General features: G+C 50.9%; 1 protein-coding gene across 3 annotated transcripts in view; it reads left to right on the forward strand.

The window, feature by feature from the left end:
• Positions 1-4,135, forward strand: part of SBK1 (SH3 domain binding kinase 1) — a 66,751-nt gene extending 62,616 nt beyond the window's left edge. For all 3 annotated transcript variants that reach the window (XM_030925347.1, XM_030925348.1, XM_030925349.1), the window contains one exon: positions 397-4,135. In XM_030925347.1, coding sequence (XP_030781207.1) covers positions 397-1,236 — 840 coding nt within the window. In that variant the 3' untranslated portion in view covers positions 1,237-4,135. The remainder of the gene's footprint in view (positions 1-396) is intronic.
• The last annotated feature ends 21,122 nt before the right edge of the window (positions 4,136-25,257 follow it).

Here is a 25,257-nt window from a genome sequence, read left to right on the forward strand (position 1 = left end):
GGACACAGCAGGGAACAAGACAGGAAGCTCAGGGAGCCCCGTTCTAGTTGGGGGAGACCGACGAGATAAGTATCTAGCAGGCAGGGCAAAATGATAGCAGGTGGAGGGCACCGCGGACCCCCTCGTCAATTTTCTCCTGGAGAGCCCCGATGTCCCCATAGGAGAAGCAGGCATGGCAGCCACTAAGAGGATTGGATGAGACAGCGAGGGAAAGGGCGCTCAGCAGCACCCGGACCGCAGCAGGCCCGCGTCTGCGCGGTCTCCCCAGTTACTGGGGACAGGGTGGGAGGCGAAAACTGCCTTGCTAGAGAGGGAGAGAGGGAGCTGGAGGGGAGGCCGGCGGGGCGGGCGCGGGAGAGCTGAAAACCGAGCGCGGCTCCCCCCGGCCGCCCGCAGGTGGGGCTCCCCGAGGACACGGTGAAACGCTGCGTGCAGCAGCTGGGCCTGGCCCTGGACTTCATGCACGGGCGGCAGCTGGTGCACCGCGACATCAAGCCCGAGAACGTGCTGCTGTTCGACCGCGAGTGCCGCCGCGTGAAGCTGGCCGACTTCGGTATGACGCGCCGCGTGGGCTGCCGCGTCAAGCGCGTGAGTGGCACCATCCCTTACACGGCGCCCGAGGTGTGCCAGGCGGGCCGCGCCGACGGGCTGGCGGTGGACACGGGCGTGGACGTGTGGGCCTTCGGCGTGCTCATCTTCTGTGTGCTCACCGGCAACTTCCCGTGGGAGGCGGCGTCGGGCGCCGACGCCTTCTTTGAGGAGTTCGTGCGCTGGCAGCGGGGCCGCCTGCCGGGTCTGCCTTCGCAGTGGCGCCGCTTCACCGAGCCCGCGCTGCGCATGTTCCAGCGCCTGCTGGCCCTGGAGCCCGAGCGCCGCGGCCCGGCCAAGGAGGTGTTCCGCTTCCTCAAGCATGAGCTCACGTCAGAGCTGCGCCGCCGGCCCTCGCACCGCGCGCGCAAGCCCCCCGGGGACCGCCCGCCCGCCGCCGGGCCACTGCGCCTCGAGGCGCCCGGGCCGCTCAAGCGGACGGTGCTGACCGAGAGCGGCAGCGGCTCCCGGCCCGCGCCCACCGCGGTCGGGTCGGTGCCCGTGCCCGTGCCGGTGCCCGTGCCCGTGCCGGTGCCGGTGCCTGAGCCCGGCCTGGCCCCCCCGGGGCCCCCCGGCCGGACCGACGGCCGCGCGGACAAGAGCAAAGGGCAGGTGGTGCTGGCCACGGCCATCGAGATCTGCGTCTGAGTCGCCTCCGCCGCCCTCGGACCGGGGAGCCGCCCGGGCCCGCCCCAGCCGGTGCCCGGTGCGGCGGTGGGGAATGGAGCCACCTCGCCGTGGGGCAGGGGGCGCAGCGGTAGACTAGGCAGGACGCGGCCCGGCACCCGGTCCGTCCCCGGCGGGCTGGTGAGGGAGCTACCAAAGACCCCTAGCGCGGCCTGGTGAGCGGGGACTTGGCCCAGAGGAGCCAAGCCCCACAGACCCGAGAGTTCGGAGCCCCCCCTAACACACACACACACACACACACACACACACACACACACACACACGCCAGGAGCAAGGGAGCTTTCGGTCCACACTCCCAGATGCCTCCCTGAGCCCTGGAACCCGGACTCGTTCCTCCTGGCCCTCCATACCCACTGGCAGATCATCCTGCGGTCCCACCCCAGATCCCCTCCTCCTGGCCATCCCACTCTGCCCCCTCCCCACCCTGGGTACAGAAAGGGACTGAAGTGTTGGGCAGAGAGGGGACTTAAGGCTCCTGGGTACTGGCTGGGATCAGGGCAGTGAGCGGAGAGCAGCTGTGTCCTGCCCTCCCTTCTCCTAGAGGCTGGAGGGGAGAGGCCAAGCCCCTGGAAAATGTAGCAAATGTCTGGGTGTCGCATAAGTGCGTATATGCGCGGGACAGGCCCCGAGAAGCCAGTGACTCCTACGCACTCCCATTGCACGAATGAAATCACAGCCCAGGAGGGAGTGCAGCTTGGCACTGGCAGAGAAGTGGAGCTCTCTCCCCGCCCCTCCCCCCAACCACAAGGGGTTGTCCTGACAACTTCTGGGGATGGAAGGGCTCACAGGGCGGAGGTCTCAGCTGCCCCCGCATCCTTAGGGCAGGGGAGTGAGTGTGGAGCTGAGGGCAGGGCCCAGCTCCGCCTGCCGGCCGCACCGTCCCAGGCCCAGGGACCTCTGCCAGGTCCTCCCAGCCCTTGCCGCACCAGCCTAGACGTAGTAGCCTGGGCTTCCAGCAGGTGGCGAGCTGGTTCGTGCTGGAAATTTCTCCTAGGTTTCTTGGGGTCAAACATGCCAACCTCCAAGACCCCATCCTCACGCCTCCCACATTTCTGGCACTGGAGTGTGCAGGGTGTAGGACCTGCATGTGTGGGTGTGAGAACGGGGGCGGTGGAAGCGAGGGGGCGAGTGTGTGACTAGGTGTGTGTGCACATGCATAGGGTGCAGACACGTGGGTGTCCTCCTATGCGTTCCGTGACTGTGCCTCCGGACACCTCAGCAGCGCCCCCACCACCCTGGTCCTCCCAGGCAGCTGTCCCAGGGCGCCCAGGCCTGCCTTGCACCACACCCCTCAGGGAATCCGGCAAGGAGGCCCCTGCAGGTTGGTTCAGGCCCCCAGGCAGCAAAACAGAGACAACAGACCCCTGCCTCCCCCAGTGCTCCCTCCTGACTCCCTGCCCCTCTCTGGGGAGGCCTGGGACCCCCGCAATAAGCTCCACATGGGTGAGGCTGTCCCTGTGCCTGGCCCTCCGCCCCAGGTCACCCCTGCCAGGATCCCTTCTGGGGTTCTGGGCCATTTGAGGGGCTCTTTGATGGGCCAGGCTAGCCAGAGTGAACTCTGAGCACTTTCTGGCTGATGCCCCAACCTCTCCACTCCCCACTCATTCCCACCTTGACAAAGGGCTATAGGTCCCCTGCCCTGCCCGGGTCCAGTTTACAAACAGTGTGGGGTGGCCCCAGGGCCTGGCCCCGCTCTCCCCGCTGTGCCCACTCCTCTCCAGATCCCACCTCCCCAGTGGGTATGGGCCCTCTACATGCCAGGTAAGTAGCAAACCCCCACTCCCTCCAAGGGCCAGGTCTCAGAGAAGGCCCCCATCACTGCCCCATCGGGGCTGCCTCTCCCAGCCGTGACTTCTCCTTTTGCCTTAGGCCTCGCGACATCCTGATCTCTCCTGCAATAACAAGGAATCGAGATTCCACAGTAGACGTCCCTTGCCGTGCTCTCTTTCTCTCTCTTTCTCTCTCTCTCTCTCTGTTAAGATCCTGTTCGGGAGTTTCCCTCAGCCATTGTAGTATCTAGTATGTTAGAGTTGGGAGGGGACCGTAGTTATGTAGCCCAGCCCCCTCATTCCCAGAGGCACCCAGAGGGCCAGCCACCAGCCTGACCTCAAAGCAGAACCGGAACACCAGGTTGGGACCCTGGTGCTGCCACCTCCTCTGCTGGTTGGGCTGGGACCCTTTGCCCCTTAGGAGAGGTGTTGGTCACAGATGTTTACCTCAGTTTATGTCACTGTCGAAGAAACAAAAAATAATAGCAAAAAATAACACTGTAGACATGAAGACTTAGAAGACAAAAAAAAAAAAAAAAACTCACACACAAAAAAATCTCCCCTGTTGCGATTCTTCTGTGAAGGTACAGTGTGTATGTGTGTGTGCGCGTGTGTGTGCGTGTCTCTGTCCCATGCCAGGCAGGCCAGGGCATCCCGGCCTCTGTCCCAGACCCCGTGTCCCCCACACTGCCCCCTGTCCTTCGGTGCTTCCCAGAGACCCCTCTGAGCTGGCCTGTGGGGTGCGGGGAGCCCCCTGGGTGGGAGGCGGGGCCACAGGTCCACCAGAGGGTCTCTACCAGGCCCACTGAACAGAGCCCCATGGCTGCCCAAATGTTCCCTGAGCCCACGCTATGGCTGGTGGGACAGTCCTGGTGGCTGGCATCAGCGTCCATGCTTGGCTCAGGGCCTGGGGCAGGGTCCTGGATGGAGTCCCAGCCCCAGAGCCCCAGCCCCTCATGTCTTGCCGCCCTTCCCTCATGTGTTTGTAAATACTCTGGCATCCTTTGGCCCTGAGAAGGTTTTTAAATGTGTTATTTACTTCTCTAAACATGACGATTGCTATAAAAATAAACAAAAGTTTAGAAAAATGACCACTGGGTGGCTGTCTTTTCTCAGGTTTAGGGTGGAGAGGGTGGTGGGGGTGGGGGCACACAGGTACTCTAGAAAATGAAAACTTGGGCTGGGCACAGTGGCTCACATCTATAATCCCAGCACTTTGGGAGGCCGAGGCGGGCGGATCACCTGAGGTCAGGAGATCGAGACCATCCTGGCTAACACGGTGAAACCCCGTCTCTACTAAAAAATACAAAAAACTAGCCGGGCGAGGTGGTGGGTGCCTGTAGTCCCAGCTACTCGGGAGGCTGAGGCAGGAGGTCTTGAACCCGGTAGGCGGAGGTTGCAGTGAACCGAGATCGTGCCATTGTACTTCCAGCCTGGGCAACAAGAGCAAAGCTCCATCTCAAAAAAAAAAAAAAAGAAAAGAAAACTTGACTTTGACATAGGCTCTAGGACTCCTGTGACCTCTCAGAGCTTGAGGGTGAGGGGAACAGGACCCAGATTCTGGGACAAGGGACAGGCAGTTGTCCCTTGCCTGGAGTTCAGCTTGTAGCCCTTCTGCCTGGCCAGAAAATAGAGGCAAAAGCCCAGAGGGATGGTGCAGGCCAGTTCACCACTCAGTGTCTTTTTACTGAGCACCTTTTGTTTACCGGATTCCTCCTAGGGGCTGCGGACACAGCACTGAGCAGGACAGACAGGGCCCCTTCATCATTAGATCACATCTAATGATGAAGGCAGACATTGCCCAAACAGCAGGCTGGGTTCAGTGAGAGCATGGAATTGGGAGACTCACCAAGTTTGGAGGAGCCCGCAGATGCTCCCTGAAGGTGAGGCCAGAGCAAGGGACAGGAGGAAGCTAAAAGGGCTGGTTGCAGGTGTAGACTCCAGCAACAGGCAAGGTGGATGTTCTGAAGGAGGGGGAGCTTCAGTGGGCTGTAGGGAGTTTCATGATTCAATACGCATTCAAACAAATACTTGCTAATTACCTGCTTGTGTCAACAGAGCAGCTCTGTTGGCTCTGCCTTCAAATACAGACACATCCCAAGGCAGCAACTGCCCATCGCCTGCCTTGCTGCCTCTGGATGCAGCCTTCCTGGCCTAGAGCAGGAGCCTCCTCTCCTGAGACTCTACAGGCTCTTCTTCTTTTTTTTTTTTTTTTTTTTTTTTTTTTCCCCGAGTTGGGGTCTTGTTCTGTTGCCCAGGCTGGAGTACAGTAGCTCAATATTGGCTTACTGCAACCTCCACCTCCCGGGTCTGATCATATCTCACTTGCAGCCTCGATCTCCTGGGCTCAAACAATCCTCCCACCTCAGCTTCCCCAGTAGCTAGGACTACAGGCACGTGCCATTGCTCTGGGCTATTTTAGTTTTATTGTTACTTTTCATAGAGACGGGGTCTCGCTATGTTGCCCAGGCTGGTCTCCAACTCCTGGGCTCAAGCGATCCTCCTGCTTTGGCCTCCCAAAGTGCTAGAACTACAGGTATGAGCCACTGTGCCCGGCCAGACAGATCCTTTTGATAAGATCTGTCACTGTGTTCAGAACTCTACAATGGCTTCCTGTTCCACCCCAAATCAAAGCTGAAGTCCTTAGAGTGGTCTCCAAGGTCCCACGAGCTCTGAGAGGTCACAGGAGGCCTAGAGCCTATGTCAAGGTCAAGTTTCAACCCCGGCACATTCCAGCCTCATCCCTGTACTGCCTGCCAAGAATGTGCTCACCTGGAAGCCTTCACCTTCGCCTCGTACTCCCCCAGGGCTCCCTCCCGCCCTTCCTTCAGGGTCAGAGCAAACTTCCTGAGCAGCCTAGGTGGAGAGAAGCCCTCCTTAGCCTGCTTCGCTGCACACTGAGCACTCATCACCACCTGCAAGACCATGTATTTCTGTGTTACCCATCTCTCCCCACTAGAATGAAAGTTCCATAAGAGCAGAGGCAGTGTTTGGCAAACTGCTACTTCCCTCCAGCCCCCACGCCTGGGACAGGGCCTGGTATGGTGATGGGAACTCCATAACAACTTGTCAAATGAATGAATGCATGCCCGCTACTATTTTGGGGACCAAGGAAACAGTAATAAACAAGACACACAATCCCTGTCACATCCTCTGAGACTTACTTTTTTTTCCTTTTTAATTCTTTCTTTCTTTTTTTTTTTTTCTTTGAGATGGAGTCTTGCTCTGTTGCCCAGGATGAAGTACAGTGGCTCAATCTTGGCTCACTGCAACCTCCACCTCCCGGGTTCAAGCAATTCTCCTGCCTCAGCCTCCTGAGTAGCTGGGATTACAGGCGCACACCACAATGCCCAGCTAATTTTTTTGTATTTTTAGTAGAGATGAGGTTTCACCATGTTGGCCAGGCTGGTCTTGAACTCCTGACCTCAAGTGATCCACCCACCTCAGCCTCCCAAAGTGTAGCCTGGAGGATTACAGGCTTGAGCCACCACGCCTAGTCTTTTTTTTTTTTTTTTTTTTAAATGGAGTCTCACTCTGTCACCCAGGCTGGAGTACAGCAGCGCAATCTTGGCTCACTGCAACCTCCACCTCTGGGTTCAAGCAATTCTCCTGCCTCAGCCTCCCAAGTAGCTGGGATTACAGGCATCTCTACTAAGCCCCATCTCTACTAAAAATACAAAAATTAGCCAGGCATGGTGGCATGAGCCTGCAGTCCCAGATACTTAGGAGGCTGAGACAGAAGAATTGCTTGAACCCGAGGAGGCGGAGGTTGCGGTGAGGCAAGATCGTGCCATTGCACTCCAGCCTGGGCTACAAGAGCGAAACTCCGTCTCAAAAAAAGAAAGAAAGAAATACAGTGTACAATAAATGTAACGTGCTTGAATCATCCCGAAACCATCCCTCCACCCCCATCCTCGCTTCACCCCACCCACCCCACCCCCGGTCCGTGGAAAAAATGGTCTTCCACAAAACCAGTCCCTCATGCCAAAAAGGTTGGGGGCTGCTGTTCTAAAGAGGAAAACAGACATTCTATAAGTTACATAATTATATATGAAATGATGGGGCGGGGGCAGAAATAAAAAGAGAGGGAGGCCAAAAAGAACCGAAAAAAGCCCTACGGGGCAGAAAGGACTCGTATCCAAGTATTCGATTTGCGATATGTTAAAGAAAAGCTCTGTCATTTCAAAATGCCTGCCACTTCTCTGCCATGGTAAAGGTGTCATCCACTTTAATGGATTGTTAGGGATGGAGGAGAAATCTACAAACGCAAAAGAGCATCACTGGTTCCCCAGCTTGGTGGACAACATCACCTCTTCAGATCCCCCACTGAGCCAGAGAGTGGCGGGACTCGCCACCAGGGGGCCCCAGCTTTCGGCAGCCATGGCTTTTGTCTCCGCCATTCACTCATGTCACCGCTGAATTCACTTGGACAATATCAGGCATCCTCCAGGCTACAAAGCTTTTGTGCTGCCATGCCCATGGCTTGACTGGAAGGGCTTCTAATCTCACCCACACGCTGCAAGAGAACTAGCGCTGTCCCTGTGGCCCCTTCTGTCCTTTAATTTAGCCTTGGTCACCTCCCCTGATCATGGCACATTCCTTCTTGAGGGTGCTGGTATCCTGTCCATAGTCTTCCATCCAGACTAATCAGTCCATCAAAAAGGTTCCAATAACATTAAACTTCCGGCCGGGTCAGTGGCTCACGCCTGTCATCCCAGCATTTCAGGAGGCCGAGGCGGGCAGATCACTTGAGGTCAGGAGTTCTAGAGCAGCCTGGCCAACATGGCGAAACCCCGTCTCTACTAAAATACAAAATTAGCCCGGCGTGGTGGCTAACACCTGTAATCCCAGCTACTCGGGAGACTAGGGCAAGAGAATCCCTTGAACCCGGGAGGTGGAGATTGTGGTGAGCCAAGATCGCACCATTGCACTCCAGCCTGGGCAACAAGAGTGAAACTCTGTCTCAAAAATAAAAAAAAAAATTAAAAAAAAAAAAAACATTAAACTTCAAGGCCGGTTGCAGTGTTGCAGTGGCTCACACCTGTAATCCCAGCACTTCGGGAAGCTGAGGTGGGAAGATCTCTTGAGGTCAGGAGTTCGAGACCAGCCTGGCCAACATGGTGAAGCCTCATCTCTACTAAAAATACAAAATTAGCTGGGCATAGTGGCAGGCACCTGTAATCCCAGCTACTGGGGAGACTGAGGCAGTAGAATCACTTGAACCCAGGAGGTGGAGGTTGCAGTGAGCCGAGATCACACCATTGCATTCCAGCCCGGGTGACAGAGCAAAGCTCCATCTCAAAAAATTAAAATAAAATAAAATAAATAAAAAATACTAAACTTCAGAAGGAAAGGGAGTTGTAGGCTTGATTCCTTTTTTCCCAAGACACTCCTTGAGGTCTATGCAAATTTTCCCAACTCCTCAGCAGTCACAGCTAAGCGGGCCAAGGCAAAGGCTAGTGGAAGGAGTGATTGCAAAGACCCCATGACACCCCTCACACAGAGCCATAGATGACTACTCAACTTACAGTCACATCACCATGGGAGAGTCACCAAACAGCATCTCTCTCTCTCAGAAATGTCAACATCTATACACCCATCTAGTGTCTGGTTTAGGGTGGAAATGTGGGTGTAAGAAAAGTAATTTAGAGGTACTTACTGGCAACTGAGGGGAGGAGACTGTTCCTCACCCAGCCTTGGGTTAGTGGAGCTTTGGTGCAATGGATAAAAACAGAGGTTTTGATTTGGAGGCGAAGAAAGGAGACAATGGCTCCAGAGGCCAAGAGCAGACAAGGACAGCCAGGAAGCGGGCTGAGCATGGTGGACTCAGGAGACGGGGAGCCCCATCTTGGGATGCCTCAGAGGGGGCTTGGTTTTCCTTTTTGAAAATGTTTTTTTTTTTTTTGAGATGGAGTCTCGCTCTGTCGCCCAGGCTGGAGTACAGTGGCGCGATCTCGGCTCACTGCAAGCTCCGCCTCCCGGGTTTACGCCATTCTCCTGCCTCAGCCTCCCGAGTAACTGGGACTACAGGCGACCGCCACATCATCCGGCTAGTTTTTTTGTATTTTTTTAGTAGAGACGGGGTTTCACCGTGTTAGCCAGGATGGTCTCGATCTCCTGACCTCGTGATCCGCCCGTCTCGGCCTCCCAAAGTGCTGGGATTACAGGCTTGAGCCACCGCGCCCGGCCTGAAAATTTTTTTATTATCACTGCAACCTCTGACTCCCAGGTTCAAGCAATTCTTCTGCCTCCGCCTCCCAAGTAGCTGAGACTACAAGCGCATGCCACCACACCCAGCTAATTTTTGTATTTTTAGTAGAGATGGGGTTTCACCATATTGGTCAGGCCGGTCTTGAACTCCCGACCTCATGATCCACCTGCCTTGGCCTCCCAAAGTGCTGGGATTACAGGCATGAGCCACCGCACCTGGCCCGGTTTTTTTTTTGAGATGGAGTTTTTCTCTTGTTGCCCAGGCTGGAGCGCGATGGCACAATCTCGGCTCACTGCAACCTCCACCTCCCAGGTTCAAGCGATTCTCCTGCCTCAGCCTTCCGAGTAGCTGGAATTATAGGCATGTGCCACCACGCCCGGCTAATTTTGTATTTTTGTAGTAGAGACAGGCTTTCTCCATGTTTGTCAGGCTGGTCTCAAACTCCTTACCCCAGGTGATCTGCCCGCCTTGGCCTCCCAAAGTGCTTGCATTACAGGGGTGAGCCACCATGGCCAGCCTACAAGCTGTTCTATCAGCAAGGTCTTTATGACCTGTATCTTGTGCCGACCTCCTGTCTCATCCTGTGACTTAGAATGCCTTAACCTCCCGGGAATGCAGCCAAGCAGGTCTCAGTCTTATTTTACCCAGCCCCTACTCAAGATGGAGTCGCTCTGGTTCAAATGCCTCTGACACTCCTGCCTCAGCCTTTCAGACAGCTAGGACTATAGGCACACACCACCAAGCCTGGCTAATATCTTCATTTTTAGGGACAGGGTCTTGCTATGTTGCCCAGACTAGTCTCAAATTCCTGGCCTCAAGTGATCCTCCCACTACAGCCTCGCAGAGTGCTGGGATTACAGGTATGAGCTACCACACTAGGCCTTGATTTTTCTTAGTATGTGGGCTCAAGTCATTCAATGTTGATGTTAAAGGAAAATGGGGCCAGGCACCGTGGCTCACACCTGTAATCCTAGCACTTTGGGAGGCCCAGGGGAGCGGATCACCTGAGGTCAGGAATTCAAGACCAGCCTGGCCAACATGGCAAAACCCCATCTTTGCTAAAAATACTAAAATTAGCCGAGCACGTTTGCAGGGGCCATTGAAAATAATATGCTAAGAATAGATAAGGCTCAAGGACAGTATCTCTAGCTAGTTGCACTTTTAATGAACTCCAGTAGTCAAGGACAGTATCTCTAGTTGAACTTTTAATGAACTCTAGTAGGCCCCAAGAAGGCAGACAAATAAGAAAGAGCTTAGAGACAAGGAACTAAGCAGAAGGTTACATCTGGGTGCAGAAAGTTTGTTTTACATTGTGTTATTTTTGCTGACGTGGGATTTATGGAGTATAAATAAAGTGAGGCGGAGGCTCTAGGCGCGGCCGCCATGTTCTCTGTTTGTCTTTGTCTCTTGTGTCTGTTCATTCTCCACCACCCCCGGCACGGTCCCCAATAACGTTGGCTCACGCCTGTAATCCCAGCACTTTGAGAGGCCGAGCTGGGTGGATCACTTGAGGTCAGGGGTTTGAGACCAGCCTGGCTAACATGGTGAAACCCCGTCTCTACTAAAACTACAAAAATTAGCCGGGCACAATGATGGGTGCCTGTAATCCCAGCTACTCAGGAGGCTGAGACAGGAAAATTGCTTGAACCCGGAAGGCGGAGGTTGTAGTGAGCCAAGATCGCGCCACTGCACTCTAGCCTGGGCGACAATATAATAATAATTATTATTATTTTTTGACAGAGACAAATAATAATATTTTTTTAAAAAAGGAAAATGGGAGGTGATTGTAGCAGGTAGAGGATTTGGAGTGATAGTTAATTACAATTGTAATAAGGACCACAAGGTGCTAAGAGTAATGAGATGTAGCGGACGTCTGCTATTTTTGCCTGTTCAGCATCCACTGGTTCTGCTTTGTGTGATAGCACCCCAAGCTTCCTTTGAACCAGCCCTTCCTTCAGCGGAGGCCGACCCCACCCCTTCGCTCTGTGGGGTGGCCACATGACCCAGGTCTAGCCAATCAGCACATTCCATCCCTAAGCCGCGGCTGTGTGCCCCTAGTCCAAGCTGGGCTGCTCCGGGACTTCTGCACCTATTAGGCGAAAATGTGTTCTCTTTTCATTGGAGTTGCTAAGCGTGTGGGATGTAAGCCCGGACTTGCTGGTGGCTGCCTTTGCCACCGCTTAGGGAGATTCTGGCCAGGCATGAAACCCGCACAGAGTAAATGAAGCTGGGCCAGGAGATGAGGAGAAATGGATTCTGATTGCATTATATCAGTACTAGGATCTGTGTCTGAAATCCAAATAGCTTTTTTTCTTTTCTTTTCTTTTCTTTTTTTCTTTTCTTTTTCGAGACGGAGTCTCACTCTGTCACCCAGGCTGGAGTACAGTGGCACGATCTCAGCTCACCGCAACCTCTGCCTCCAGGTTCAAGTGATTCTACTGCCTCAGCCTCCTGAGTAGCTGGGATTACAGGCATGCACCAACACACCCGACTAATTTTTGTATTTTTAGTAAAGACAGGGTTTCACCATGTTGGCCAGGCTGGTCTTGCACTCCTGACCTCAAGTGATCTGCCCCACCTTGGCCTCCCAAAGTGCTGGGATTACAGGCATGAACCACTGCGCCCAGCCCCAAGTGGCTTTTTCAATTGCTTGAGCCAACATATTCTCACAAATCCATTCGAGTTTGATGTCTGTTACTTGCAAATAAAGGAGTTCTGATTGGTTTCCAGTGAAACCTCATCTGTAAGACCCCTGAGCCGCCAGTATCCACGAGTCTTGCCCTATAACAGCTCCTGTGCAATCCAATAGCCTTGAACACTGGAAGCCACTGAGCCCTTCTGTGACTAGATGCACACCTCTGAGGCTAAGATTACTGGTGTATTCATTGGGACCAGTTTGGCCTCAGTGACTGAAAACCCAACCCAAACTGGTTCATTTGGAAAGGAAAAGTTGGCCAGGCACGGTGGCTTATGCCTGTAGTTCCAGCACTATGGGAGGCTGAGGTGGACAGATCACTTGAACCCAGGAGTTCGAGACCAGCCTGGGCAACATAGCAAAACCCTGTCTCTACAAAAAAAAAAAAAAAAATTCTTTTTTTTTTTTTCGAGACAGAGTCTCACACTATCGCCCAGGCTGGAGTGCAGTGGCGCAATCTAGGCTCACTGCAACACCTGCCTTCCAGGTTCAAGCGATTCTCCTGCCTCAGTCTCCCGAGTAGCTGGGACTATAGGCGCGCACCACTAGGGGCAGTTAATTTTTGTATTTTTAGTAGAGACGGGGGTTTCACAATGTTGGCATGGATGGTCTCGATCTCTTGACCTCATGATCCTCCCGCCTTGGCTTCCCAAAGTGCTGGGATTACAGGCGTAAGCCACCAGTGTCCAGCCTCTACAAAAAATTTTTTAAATTAGCAGGCGTGATGGTGCGCACCTGTAGTCCCAAATGGAGCCTCGGCCTTCCAGATAGCAAGGTTGTTCTCTGATTGGCTGAGGTCTTTGTCACCCGCTCCACCCCTGAGCTGGAGCCCCACCCAAAGTAATTGACTGAAAGGGGGTGTTCTTCAGTGGGAAATTAGGTAAGGTGTACATTATTTGGCCCTAACTCTTCACCCTTCCCCCTACCCATGCCCTTGGCCATGTAATTTTGCAGTGCCCTTCTCTCACGGGCAGGATGACCTGATGCCTCTTTTTTGTTTTTTGAGATGGAGTCTCGCTCTGTCGCCTAGTCTGGAGTGCAATGGCGCCATCTCAGCTCACTGCAACCTCCACCTCCTGGGTTCGAGAGATTCACCTGCCTCAGCCTCCCAAGTAGCTGGGATTACAGGAGCCCGCCACCACTCCCAGCTAATTTTTGTATTTTTAGTAGAGAAAGGGTTTCACTGTGTTGGCCAGGCTGGTCTTGAACTCCTGACCTCAGGTGATTCGCCTGCCTCGGCCTCCCAAAGTGCTGGGATTACAGGTGTGAGCCACCATGCCCGGCCCTGTCTCTTGAGCCAGGGAGTTCAAGACCAGCCTGGGCAACATAACAAGATTTCAGCTCTATTTAAAAAATAATAATAATAATAATTTAAAAAAAAAAAAAAACAGGCCGGGCGCGGTGGCTCAAGCCTGTAATCCCAGCACTTTGGGAGGCCGAGACGGGCGGATCACGAGGTCAGGAGATCAAGACCATCCTGGCTAACACTGTGAAACCCCGTCTCTACTAAAAAATACAAAAAACTAGCCGGGCGAGGTGGCGGGCGCCTGTAGTCCCAGCTACTCGGGAGGCTGAGGCAGGAGAACGGCAGTAAACCCGAGAGGAGGAGCTTGCAGTGAGCTGAGATCCGGCCACTGCACTCCAGCCCGGGCGACAGAGCAAGACTCCGTCTCAAAAAAAAAAAAAAAAAAAAAAAAACAGAATGGCCCTACCGTTCACTGGCAGGGAAGAGTTGGCGGGGGGGCCTCCTGTCATCTCCAAATCATAGGACTGTCCCCACCAGCCATAGCTGATCATTTTAGGAGTGGCTCCAAGGAGTCCCAAACTGGACTTTACAAGGAGGGTTACAATTGAGATGAGAAGCCAATCAGTATCTGCTATAATTAAAAATATGAGAACTGGCCAGGCGCGGTGGCTCAAGCCTGTAATCCCAGCACTTTGGGAGGCCGAGGCGGGTAGATCACGAGGTCAGGAAATCGAGACCATCCTGGCTAACATAGTGAAACCCCGTCTCTACTAAAAAATACAAAACACTAGCCGGGCGAGGTGGCGGGCACCTGTAGTCCCAGCTACTCGGGAGGCTGAGGCAGGAGAATGGCGTGAACCCAGGAGGCGGAGCTTGCAGTGAGCTGAGATCCGGCCACTGCACTCCAGCCCAGGCCACAGAGTGAGACTCCGTCTCAAAAAAATTGAGAACTTAGGAGTCGTGGGGCAGGTGTGTTTCGTTGAAAGCCTAGAAAAGCGGAGAGAGTCCATGTGTTTGTTACTTACGGTAATGCTGGCTGCTGGAACAGATAAGCCCCCAAATCTCTGTGGCTTAACATTACAGAAGTTTATTACCTGCTCAGATAACAGTCTAAAGCAGGTCTGCCACATGGCCATTCAGGGACCGCTACCTTGTGGTTCTGCTCTCTCTCGGGGCCTCTACTGGTAGATAGCAAACAATGCAGAGAGGAAAAGAGATCCATGATCTTAACCATCTCAGCCCCAGACAGGGGACCGCGTCGTTTCCACCCACCTTCCATCAGCAAAAACCGGTCACGTGACCACACCTAACAGCAATGAAGGCTGGGAAATATGTGCCCAGGAAGGGAAGGAATCAGTTTCTTTGCAGAGGAGAGAAGGAAAAGAAGAGAGGGAAAGGAGGAAAATAGAAGGAGGGAGAGAAAGAGAGAAGAACTAATGAGCATAGAGAAGAAAGAAAGCTCAGGCACAGTGGCTCACATCAGTAATTCTAGGTCCTTGGGAGGCAAGACGGGAGAATCACTTGAGGCGAAGAGTTCAAGACCAGCCTAGGCAACATAGTGGGACCCTATCTCTGCAAAAATAATAATATTATTATTATTATTAAATAAAAGAAAGGGAAGAAACAGCCATGAAGATAACTAGCTGAGGCCAGGTACAGTGGCTCGTGCCTATAATCCCAGCACTTTGGGAGGCAGAGGTGGGCAGATTGCTCGAGGTCAGAAGTTCTAGACCAGACTGGCCAACATAGCGAAACCCCATCTCTACTAAAAATACAAAAATTAGCTGGGCATGGTGGCAGGTACCTGTAGTCCCAGCTACTCGGGAGGCTAAGGTAGGAGAATCACTTGAACCTGGGAGGCAGAGGATGCAGTGAGCCGAGATCACACCACTGCACTTCAGCCTGGGCGACAGAGCGAGACCCTGTCTCAAAAAAAAAAAAAAAAAATCACCTGGCTTGTTAAAACAGATTCCTGGACCCCACTCCAGAATTTGATTCAGGTTGGGAGTGAGGCCTGTGAAGTTGCATTTCTAGCAAATTCCCAGGTGATACTCATGCTGGTGCTCTCAAACCACACTGTGAAGTTCCAGACTAGGAGACTCCAAAGAGACACTGGAGCCAACCACAATGTGCAAAACTGATTGGGTCCTGATTTGGAAATTCAACATCTTTAAAATGCATTCAGGGAATAATTGGGTTCACTTGAACGTGGACTCAATATTAGAAAATTTATATTAATTTTCTCGGGTAGGGTGGTGACATGTGGCTGGCTATAAGGGAAGATGCCTATATTTAGGAGATTCACAGTGCAGTCGTTAGGGGTCAAGTGGCACGATATCTACAGCTAACTTTTATTTTATTTATTTATTATTATTGCTATTATTATTATTGTTTTAGAGACAGGGTCTTGCTCTGTCACCGAGACTGGAGTGCAGTGGCGTGATCGTAGCTCACTGCAGCCTCAAACTCCTGAGATCAAGTGATCTTCCTGCCTCAGCCTCTCCAATAGCTGGGACTATAGGCCCACACCACCATGCCTGGCTTACAACTAACTTTTAAATGTTGGCCAGGCGCAGTGGCTCACGTCTGAAATCCAAGCACTTTGGGAGGCCAAGGCAGGTGGATCACTGGAGGTCAGCAGTTCAGACCGCCTCGCCAACATGACGAAACCCCGTCACTACAAAAAACACAAAAAAATTAGCTGAGCATGGTGGCAGGCACCTATAATTCCAGCTACTTGAGAGGCTGAGGCAGGAGGATCACTTGGACCCAGGAGGTAGAGGTTGAAGTGGGCCGAGATCGTGCCACTGCACTCCAGCCTGAGCATTAGAGCGAGACTCCATCTCAAATAAATAAATAAATAAATGTTTCAGCAAAATACATACATACACACAAAGAAAATATGACAAAATGGTAATTACTGAATTTCAGGACAGGTGTATGAGTGACCATTATACCACTTTTTCAACTCTTATATGTTTGGATGTTTTAAATATTTAAAGCTATTTATAAATATGCAGTAGCTCATGCTTGTAATCGTAGTATTTTGAGGGGCTGAGGTGGGAACATAGCTTGAGCCCAGGAGTTCGAGGCTGCAGTGAGCTATGATCGCACCACTGCACTCCAGGCTGGGTAGCAGAGCAAGACCCTGTCTCAAAAAAATATAAAATAAAATGAAATAAATCTGGGGAGGGTGTGGGGGAGGGACTAGTGCATTGCAACTTAATTGAATAAGCAGGAGGCTGCCATGGAATGAGCCAGGCCTAACTGTGTCAGTCCCTCTGGGTCATTCTAGGAGTATGGATTCTATCCTGAATGCATGAGGAAACCCTTGAAGGCCTTAAGCAGAGAGTGACATGGTCTGATTTTTTTTGAACCTGTAGCTTTGCTTTTGAGATGGGGTCTTGCTAGGTTGCCCAGGATAGTCTCGAACTCCTGGGCTCAAGCGACTCTCCTGCCCCCAGCCACCCAAGTAGCTGAGATTACAGATAAGCACCACCACGCCCAGCTAATTTTTGTATTTTTAGTAGAGACGGGGTTTCACCATGTTGGCCAGACTGGTCTCAAACTCCCAACCTCAAGTGATCCACTCGCCTCGGCTTCCCAAAGTGCTGGGATTACAGGCGTTAGCCCCTGTGCCCAGTCAATTGTACATTTTTAAATAACTCAAAGAGTGTAATTGAATTGTTTGCAACACAAAGGATAAATGCTTGATGTAATAGATCCCCATTTACCCTGATGTGATTATTACACATTGCATGCCTGTATTAAAACATCTCATGCACCCCATATATATATATATATGCCTACTATTACCCACAAAAATTAAAAAATGAAAACATTATCCTTTTGATGCTTGGCCACATGGAGGATGTAGCAAATGGTTCATGGCCAAGCACAAGAGAGCCACTAATGTCTGCACCAGGAAAGGATAATTGTCCAATTATAACCCAGAGGCAGCCTCTGGTGTCAATAGCTGATTGTTCTGAACAAGCCCAGATTCTTTGCTTCCCCAAAGCTGTGTGAAATTTAAAAACTCATAGTCATTGACAAATGATCATCGTAATACAGATGCCAAGGCACCACCCAGACCAAAGAAACCCGAGTCCCTTGGCACCAGGATCAAATCCAAGATCCCCAGGGATTTATTTATTTATTTATTTATTTATTTATTTATTTATTTATTATTTATTTTGAGATGGATTCTGCTCAGTCACCCAGGCTGGAGTGCAGTGGCGCAATCTCAACTCACTGCAACCTCCGCTTCCTGGGTTCAAGCAATTCTTGTGCCTCAGCCTCCTGAGTAGCTGGGATTACAGGTACCCGCCACTACATCCGGCTAATTCTGTATTTTTAGTAGAGAGGGGTTTTACCATGTCGGCTAGGCTAGTCTCGAACTCCTGGTCTCAGTTGATTTGCCCATCTCAGCCTCCCAAAGTGCTGGGATTGCAGGCACAGCCACCACACCTGGCCCCAGGGCATTCTTGATTGCAGCCAGGCAGAGCCTCCAGTCCTGGGGTGGTGAGGTCCAGTAGGCCTATGACGGACTGGCTCCAGGGTCCCTGAGCACAAGGTTGCAAGACCATGTTGTCACACTCTGGACCTCTTATGAGTACAGACAGACCCTGGCTCTGGAGGACCCAGATCAGAGAAACCTGTCCTCTTGAGGCTTGGGGATCTCTTCATCCTTTTCTTTTGACAAATTGACTTCTCTGATGATATCAAGGATCCATATGCATAGGAAAGAATTAAAATAAAAGTGGCCTGGTTTGCCAGGCGCAGTGACTCACACCTGTAATCCTAGCACTTTGGAAAGCTGAGGCAGGTGGATCACCTGAGGTCGGGAGTTTGAAACCAGCCTGACCAACATGGAGAAACCTCGTCTCTACTAAAAATACAAAATTAGCCAAGCGTGGTGGCACATTCCTGTAATTCCAGCTACTTGGGAGGCTGAGGCAGGAGAATAGCTTGAACCTGGGAGGCGGAGGCTGCAGTGAACCGAGATCACGCCATTGCACTCCAGCCTGGGCGACAAGAGTGAAACTCCATCTCAAAAAAAAAAAAAGTGGCCTGGTACAGTGGGTCATGCCTGTAATCCCAGCACTTTGGGAGGCCGACGCAGGAGGACTGCTTGAGGTCAGGAAGTTCAAGACCAGCCTCGGCAACATAGCAAGACCCTGTCTCTAATAAAATAAAAAATTAGGCTGGGCATAGTGGCTCATGCCTGTAGTCCCAGCTACTTGGGAGGCAGAGGCAGGAGGATCGCTTGAGTCTGGGAGGCAGAGATTGCAGTGAACAGACATCACATCACTGCACTCCAGCCTGGGCCACAGAGCAACACTCTATCTCCAAAAAAAAAAAAAAAAAACAAGAAACAAAAAACCTAACAGGAGGCGTGGTGGCACACACCTGTAGTCCCAGCTACTCAGGAGACTGGGGTGGGAGAATCACATGAGCCAAGGAGTTTGAGGCTGCAGTGAGCCATGATCAGGCCACTGCATTCCAAACTGAGTGACAGAGTGAGACCCTGTCTCCAAAAAAAAGTATTTTAAAAAAAATACAGGAAGGAAAATAAATAGGCCGGATGCGGTGGCTCACGCCTGTAATCCCAGCACTTTGGGAGGCCAAAGTGGGTGGATCACCTGAGGTCAGGAGTTTGAGACCAGCCTGGCAACATGGTGAAATCCAGTCTCTACTAAAAATACAAAAATTACCTGGGCGTGGTGGCACACGCCTGTAATTCCAGCTACTCGGGAGGCTGAGGCAGGAGAATCCCTTGAACCCAGGATGCAGAGGTTGCAGTGAGCTGAGATCCTGCCAGTGCACTTTAGCCTGGGTGACAGAGTGAGACTCCGTCTCAAAAGAGAAAACAAAAAATCAAGAAAGTAAGTAAAAATCGCCTAGAATCCCATTACCCTGAAATAGCCCGTGTCTCATTCAGTGAACACCCTTCAAGCATTTCCTTATGAAAACAAACACCCACGCACACACACGGAGATGTATGTAAGCAGGTCACATGCATGAGCATCGTTCATCATGGGCAGCCTTCTTCCTTCTCTTGACTTACTTCCCACCCTCCCTCTTCCCCATTGCATCCCTCCACAGTGTCAACTGAAAAATAATACCGTCTTCCTCTATTTGAGAGGAGATTTTGCTTCTTATAAAAAGTTGCAGCTTGCAGGCTGGGAAGCATAGCCTCCAGTAGAGACCAAAAGCAGGCACTTCAAGGGAGGGAGGAGTGGAAGAGAAATGTATGCCAAACAGATTGGCTAAGTATACATATTGTTTTGGTCTGTTCTTGCATTGCTATAAAGAAATATCTGAGGCCGGGTGCGGTGGCTCAAGCCTGTAATCCCAGCACTTTGGGAGGCCGAGACAGGCAGATCACAAGGTCAGGAGATCGAGACCATCCTGGCTAACCCGGTGAAACCCTGTCTCTACTAAAAATACAAAAAACTAGCCGGGCGAGGTGGCAGGCGCCTATAGTCCCAGCTACTCGGGAGGCTGAGGCAGGAGAATGGCGTGAACCCGAAAGGCAGAGCTTGCAGTGAGCTGAGATCCGGCCACTGCACTCCAGTTTGGGTGACAGAGCGACACTCCGTCTCAAAATAAAAAAAAAAAGAAAAAGAAAAAGAAATATCTGAGACTGAGTAATTTATTTTTTTAAAAAAAGAGGTCTGGCCGGGTGTGGTGGCTCATGCCTGTAATCCCAGCACTTTGGGAGGTCAAGGTGGGCAGATTGCCTGAGTTCAGGAGTTCAAGACCAGCCTCGCCAACATGGTAACACCCAGGCTCTACTAAAAAAATACAAAAAAAAAAGCCGGGCGCGGTGGCTCACGCCTGTAATCCCAGCACTTTGGGAGGCCAAGGCGGGCAGATCACGAGGTCAGGAGATCAAGACCATCCTGGCTAACACGGTGAAACCCCGTCTTTACTAAAAAAATACAAAAAACTACCCAGGCGAGGTAGCGGGCGCCTATAGTCCCAGCTACTCGGGAGGCTGAGGCAGGAGAATGGCGTGAACCCGGGAGGCGGAGCTTGCAGTGAGCTGAGATCGTGCCACTGCACTCCAGCCTGGGCGACAAAGCGAGATTCCGTCTCAAAAAAAATAAAAAAATAAAAAAAATTAACCAACCATGGTGGTGGGTGTCTGTAATCCCAGTTACTCTAGAGGCTGAAGCAGAAGAATCACTTGAACCTGGGAGGCAGAGGTTGCAGTGAGCAGAGATCACACCACTGCACTCCAGTCTGGGCAACAGAATGAGACTCCGTCTCAAAAAAATAAAAAAGAGGTTGAATTGGCTCACGGTGCAGCAGGCTGTACAAGCATGGTGCGGGCATCTGCTCAGCTGCTGGGGAGGCTTCAGAGAGCTTTTACTCATGGTGGGAGGCAGAGTGGGAGCAGACACATCACATCGTGAAAGCAGGAGCAAGGGGGCGGAGAAGGTGCCACACACCTTCCAACAACCAGATCTCGTGTGAACTCACCCACTACCCTGAGGACAGCACTAAGCCATCATGAGAGATTCACCCCCATGTCCCAAACACCTCCCACCAGGCCCCACCTCCAGCACTGGGGATTACATTTCCATAGGAGATTAGGGCAGACCAAATATCCAAACTATATCAGATACTTAAGAGGTTACAGGAGGATATATGAATATTCATGAAGGAGAGGGCGCACACATACTCAGTAAACAAACATGCATCCCATGTTCGTTTTGAGCTGGAGACTTAACATGTAAGTGCATTACAGTGAGGCCCTGGATATCAGAAGGTAGGTAAAGCAGAGGGCATGAAAGCATTCAGCACGTAGCCTCTGTAAACCTGCCAGGACCAGTCTATGTCAGGGGCCTCTTGTCAGGAGAAAGTTACTGAAATCAGGCTGGGTGCGGTGGCTCACGCCTGTAATCCCAGCACTTTGGAAGGCCAAGGTGGGTGGGTCACTTGAGGTCAGGAGTTCGAGACCAGCCTGGCCAATATGGTGAAACCCTATTTCTACTAAAACTATAAAAACTAACTGGACATGGTGGCTGGTGCCTGTAATCCCAGCTATTTGAGAGGCTGAGGCAGGAGAATCTCTTGAACCCGGGAGATGGAGGTTGCAGTGAGCCAAGATCATGCCACTGCACTCCAGCCTGGGCGACAGAGTGAGACTGTCTCAAAAAAAGAAAAAAAAAGTTGCTGAAATCAGTCTCTTGTCCAGGCAATGCTGTGGCTATGGCTTGTGGAATGGGGAAAGGTGTCTATTAGTCACCATCTGGTAGTCCAGTTGCAACAAGGCCACTGCTTGTTTAGCTACTAGACAAAAAGAAAACCCTTGTGGCAGTTAGAGCATAGTTTATTCCTTTTTTTTTTTTTTTTTTTTTTTTGAGACAGTTTTGCTCTGTCGCCCAGGCTGGAGTGCAGTAGCACGATCTCGGCTCACTGCAACCTCCGCCTCTCGGGTTCAAGCGATTCTCCTGACTCAGCCTCCTGAGTAGCTGGGACTACAGGCGCGTGCCACCACGCCCGGCTAATTTTTGTATTTTTAGTAGAGATGGGGTTTCACCATGTTGGTCAGACTGGTCTCAAACTCCTGACCTCGGGATCCACCCACCTCAGCCTCCCAAAGTACTGGGATTACAGGCGTGAGCCACCGTGCCCAGCCAGTTTATTCTTTAAATGTGGAACTGCATGACTTAACCTTTACCCAGCATGTTATAATTTGGTATCTTATTGCCACAAAGAGTCCATTCTGTCGATCTTACTTTTTTGTTCGTTTTGTTTCGTTTGTTTGTTTGTTTTTGTTTTGAGACAGGGTCTTGCTCTGTCACCCCTGCTGGAGTGCAGTGGCATGATCCCTGCTCACTGAAGCCTTGATCTCCCAAGCTCAAACAATCCTCCCACCTCAGCCTCCCGACTAGCTTGGACTATAGACACGTACCACCATGCCCTGCTGAGTTTTTTCAATTTTTTGAAGAGATGGAATCTCACTGTGTTGCCCAGGCTGGTCTCAAACTCCTGACCTCAAGCGATCCTCCTACCTCAGCCTCCCAAAATGTTGGGATTATAGGGATGAGCCATGACATCTGGCCCCATCAGTATTATGAGCTCTAGTTTAACACTAGTGACCAAAGCTAATAATTCAATGTGTTCCCTCCCATACCTTTTCTATTCTTGATCATAGCCAAGTCCATATATTCATGTAAAGAGGGTCGCTTTTGTTTTATAAAACTGTAATCTTATTATTCATATCTCTCACCATCTTACTTTCTTCCTGTAGGAACACTTGATAATTCTAGTCAACATACTGAGACCTCGTCTTTCCAAAACAATTAGCGGGCTGTGGTGGTGCCTGCCTGTGGTCCAAGCTACTCAGGGGGCTGAGGCAGGAAGATCGCTTGAGCCCAGGAGTTGCAGGCTGCAGTGAGCTGTGATTGCGCCACTGCATTCCAGCCTGGACAACAGAGCAAGACTCTGTCTCAAAAAACAAGAACACTTGACGGAATCCTGCCAGGGCAGCCAGGATAGATGTGTGATTCATTCTGTCTCATTGCTGTGTAACATTCTACCATGTGGATGCTCCACAAATGGCTCAAACATCTCCTCCTGGGCAGACGCTCACTTCGGTTCCAGTTTTTCCTGCAGCAAAAACTCTGCTGCAATACTCAGCTTTTAAAGCATATTGGCGTAGAAAAAAATTGAAGACATAACAACTGAAAGCCAGCCAGGCGCAGTGGCTCACACCTGTAATCCCAACACTTTGGGAGGCCCAGGCGGGTGGATCACTTGAGGTCAGGAGTTTGAGATCAGCCTGGCCAACATGACAAAACCCTGTCTCCACTAAAAATACAAAAAATCGCTGGGTGTGGTGGTGTACACCTGTAATCCCAGCTAGTCGGGAGGCTGAGACAGGAGAATTACTTGGACCTGGGAGACAGAGGTTGCAGTGAGTCAAAATCATACTACTGTACTCTAGCCTGGGCAACAGAGCAAGACTCTGTCTCAAAAAATAATAATAATAAATACATAATGACTGAAAGCATCCTAAATGTGATGAAAAACATTAAACTACCAAAATCTTAGCGAATGTTATTATGACATGTAAACACAACTCAGAGTTAAGCTGTGTAGTAAATTATTATTACCTTTCCTTTCTGCACAATTTTTGTTTTCCTAGGGTTAGTCATTTTCATTTTTTTCATTTGCTTAGCATTTTCGACATGCTTATTAACTCAATCCAAAGCTCTCCATCAGTTGTTTACATCATTTCTCAAGATGTTCACTTAGATTAAGTGGTTTGTGAATTTCATTTTCTTGGAGAAAAAAATCTCTGCTGGTGCCTCCTGCCATGCTCCAACATGAATGCACTCCTGCCCAGGCCTGCTGCACGATGTCACCATGGGGTCTTTCTCATCTCATCCTTTCCCCGAGGAGACCCTTCCCCTATTTTTTTTTTTTTTTTTTTTTCTTCTTTGAGACAGAGTCTCAATCTGTCACCCAGGCTGGAGTACACTGGGGCAATCTCCGCTCATTGCCACCTTCACCTCCTGGGTTCGAGTGATTCTCCTGCCTCAGCCTCCCAAGTAGCTGGGATCACAGGTGTGCGCCACCACACCCAGCTAATTTTTGTATTTTTAGTAGAAACGGGGTTACACCACGTTGGCCAGGCTGGTCCCAAACCCCTGACTTCAGGTGATCCACCCACCTCGGCCTCCCAAAGTGCTGGGACTGTAGGCATGAACCACCCCGCCCCACCTCCTTTCCCCTCTTTCGTATGTTGAATCTCCTGTTCCTAGATGCCATTATGTTCCTCTTACTTGGTTTGTTTTCTTGTTTTGGTGAAGTGCATTCTCCTATAGTTACCCAGTTAAAGAACGCATAAGAAGTAACTTTTGACTGCTCTGCCTATGGAGCAGCCATTCTTTTTTTTTTTTTTTTTTTTTTTTTCTGAGATGGAGTCTCGCTCTGTCACCCAGGCTGGAGTGCAGTGGCGCAATCTCGGCTGACTGTAACCTCCATCCACCTCCCGGGTTCACGCCATTCTCCTGCCTCAGCCTCCCAAGTAGCTGGGACTACAGGTGCCCGCCACTACTCCCAGCTAATTTTTTGTATTTTTAGTAGAGACGGGGTTTCACTGTGTTAGCCAGGATGGTCTCAATCTCTTGACCTTGTGGTCCACCTGCCTCGGCCTCCCAAAGTGCTGGGATTACAGGCATGAGTCACCATGCCTGGTCGGAGCAGCCATTCTTTTATTCCTTTACTTTCTTAATAACCTTGCTTTCAAAAAAAAAAAAACAACGCCTATCATCGAAGCACTTTGGGAGGCCAAGGCAAGCAGATCACTTGAGGTCAGGAGTTCAAGACCAGCCTGGCCAGCATGGTAAGACCCCATCTCTATTAAAAATACAAAAAGTAGCCAGGTAGGCTGGTGCACACCTGTATTCCCAGCTACTCGGGAGGCTGAGGCAGAAGAATCACTTGAACCTGGGAGGCAGAAGTTGCAGTGAACCAAGATCATGCCACTGCACTTTAGCCTGGGTGACAGGGCAAGAGTCCATCTCTATAAATAAATAAATAAATAAATAAATAAATAAATAAATAAATGGAGTATCTTTTGAGACCTTGCCAAAAAAATTTTTTTTTGTTGGATCTTACCAGAATGATTTCTAAAATGCCCACTGGGTTTGCATTTTCACCAGCAATAGATGACTATGCTTCCCCTAAAACTTCATTAGCTCTTTAATTTTTGCTTACCTGATGGGTATAAACTGCTACCACATTGGTCCTTCAGTTTGTGTTTCCCTGGTTACTAATGAGGCTGAACATTTTTTGCTTATTTATTTGCTATTTAAATTTGCTCCTCTGTGAATTTCTTGTGCTTCCTCCTCTTGGCTGTTTTCCTTTCGTATTGTTTGTCTTTTTGCTGACAGTCTGCAAGGCCCATCCATGCGCCACAGATACAGGCTGTTCATTTGCCATATTGGCAAATCCAAGTCACCCTTTAACTTTGCTTAGGATATTTTCCCATAATTTTTTCCTCCAATTTTAACAAAGATTCATCTAAAAGATTCTTGGT

This window comes from Rhinopithecus roxellana, chromosome 20, assembly GCF_007565055.1.
Source record: "Rhinopithecus roxellana isolate Shanxi Qingling chromosome 20, ASM756505v1, whole genome shotgun sequence".
Lineage (NCBI taxonomy): Eukaryota > Metazoa > Chordata > Mammalia > Primates > Cercopithecidae > Rhinopithecus > Rhinopithecus roxellana.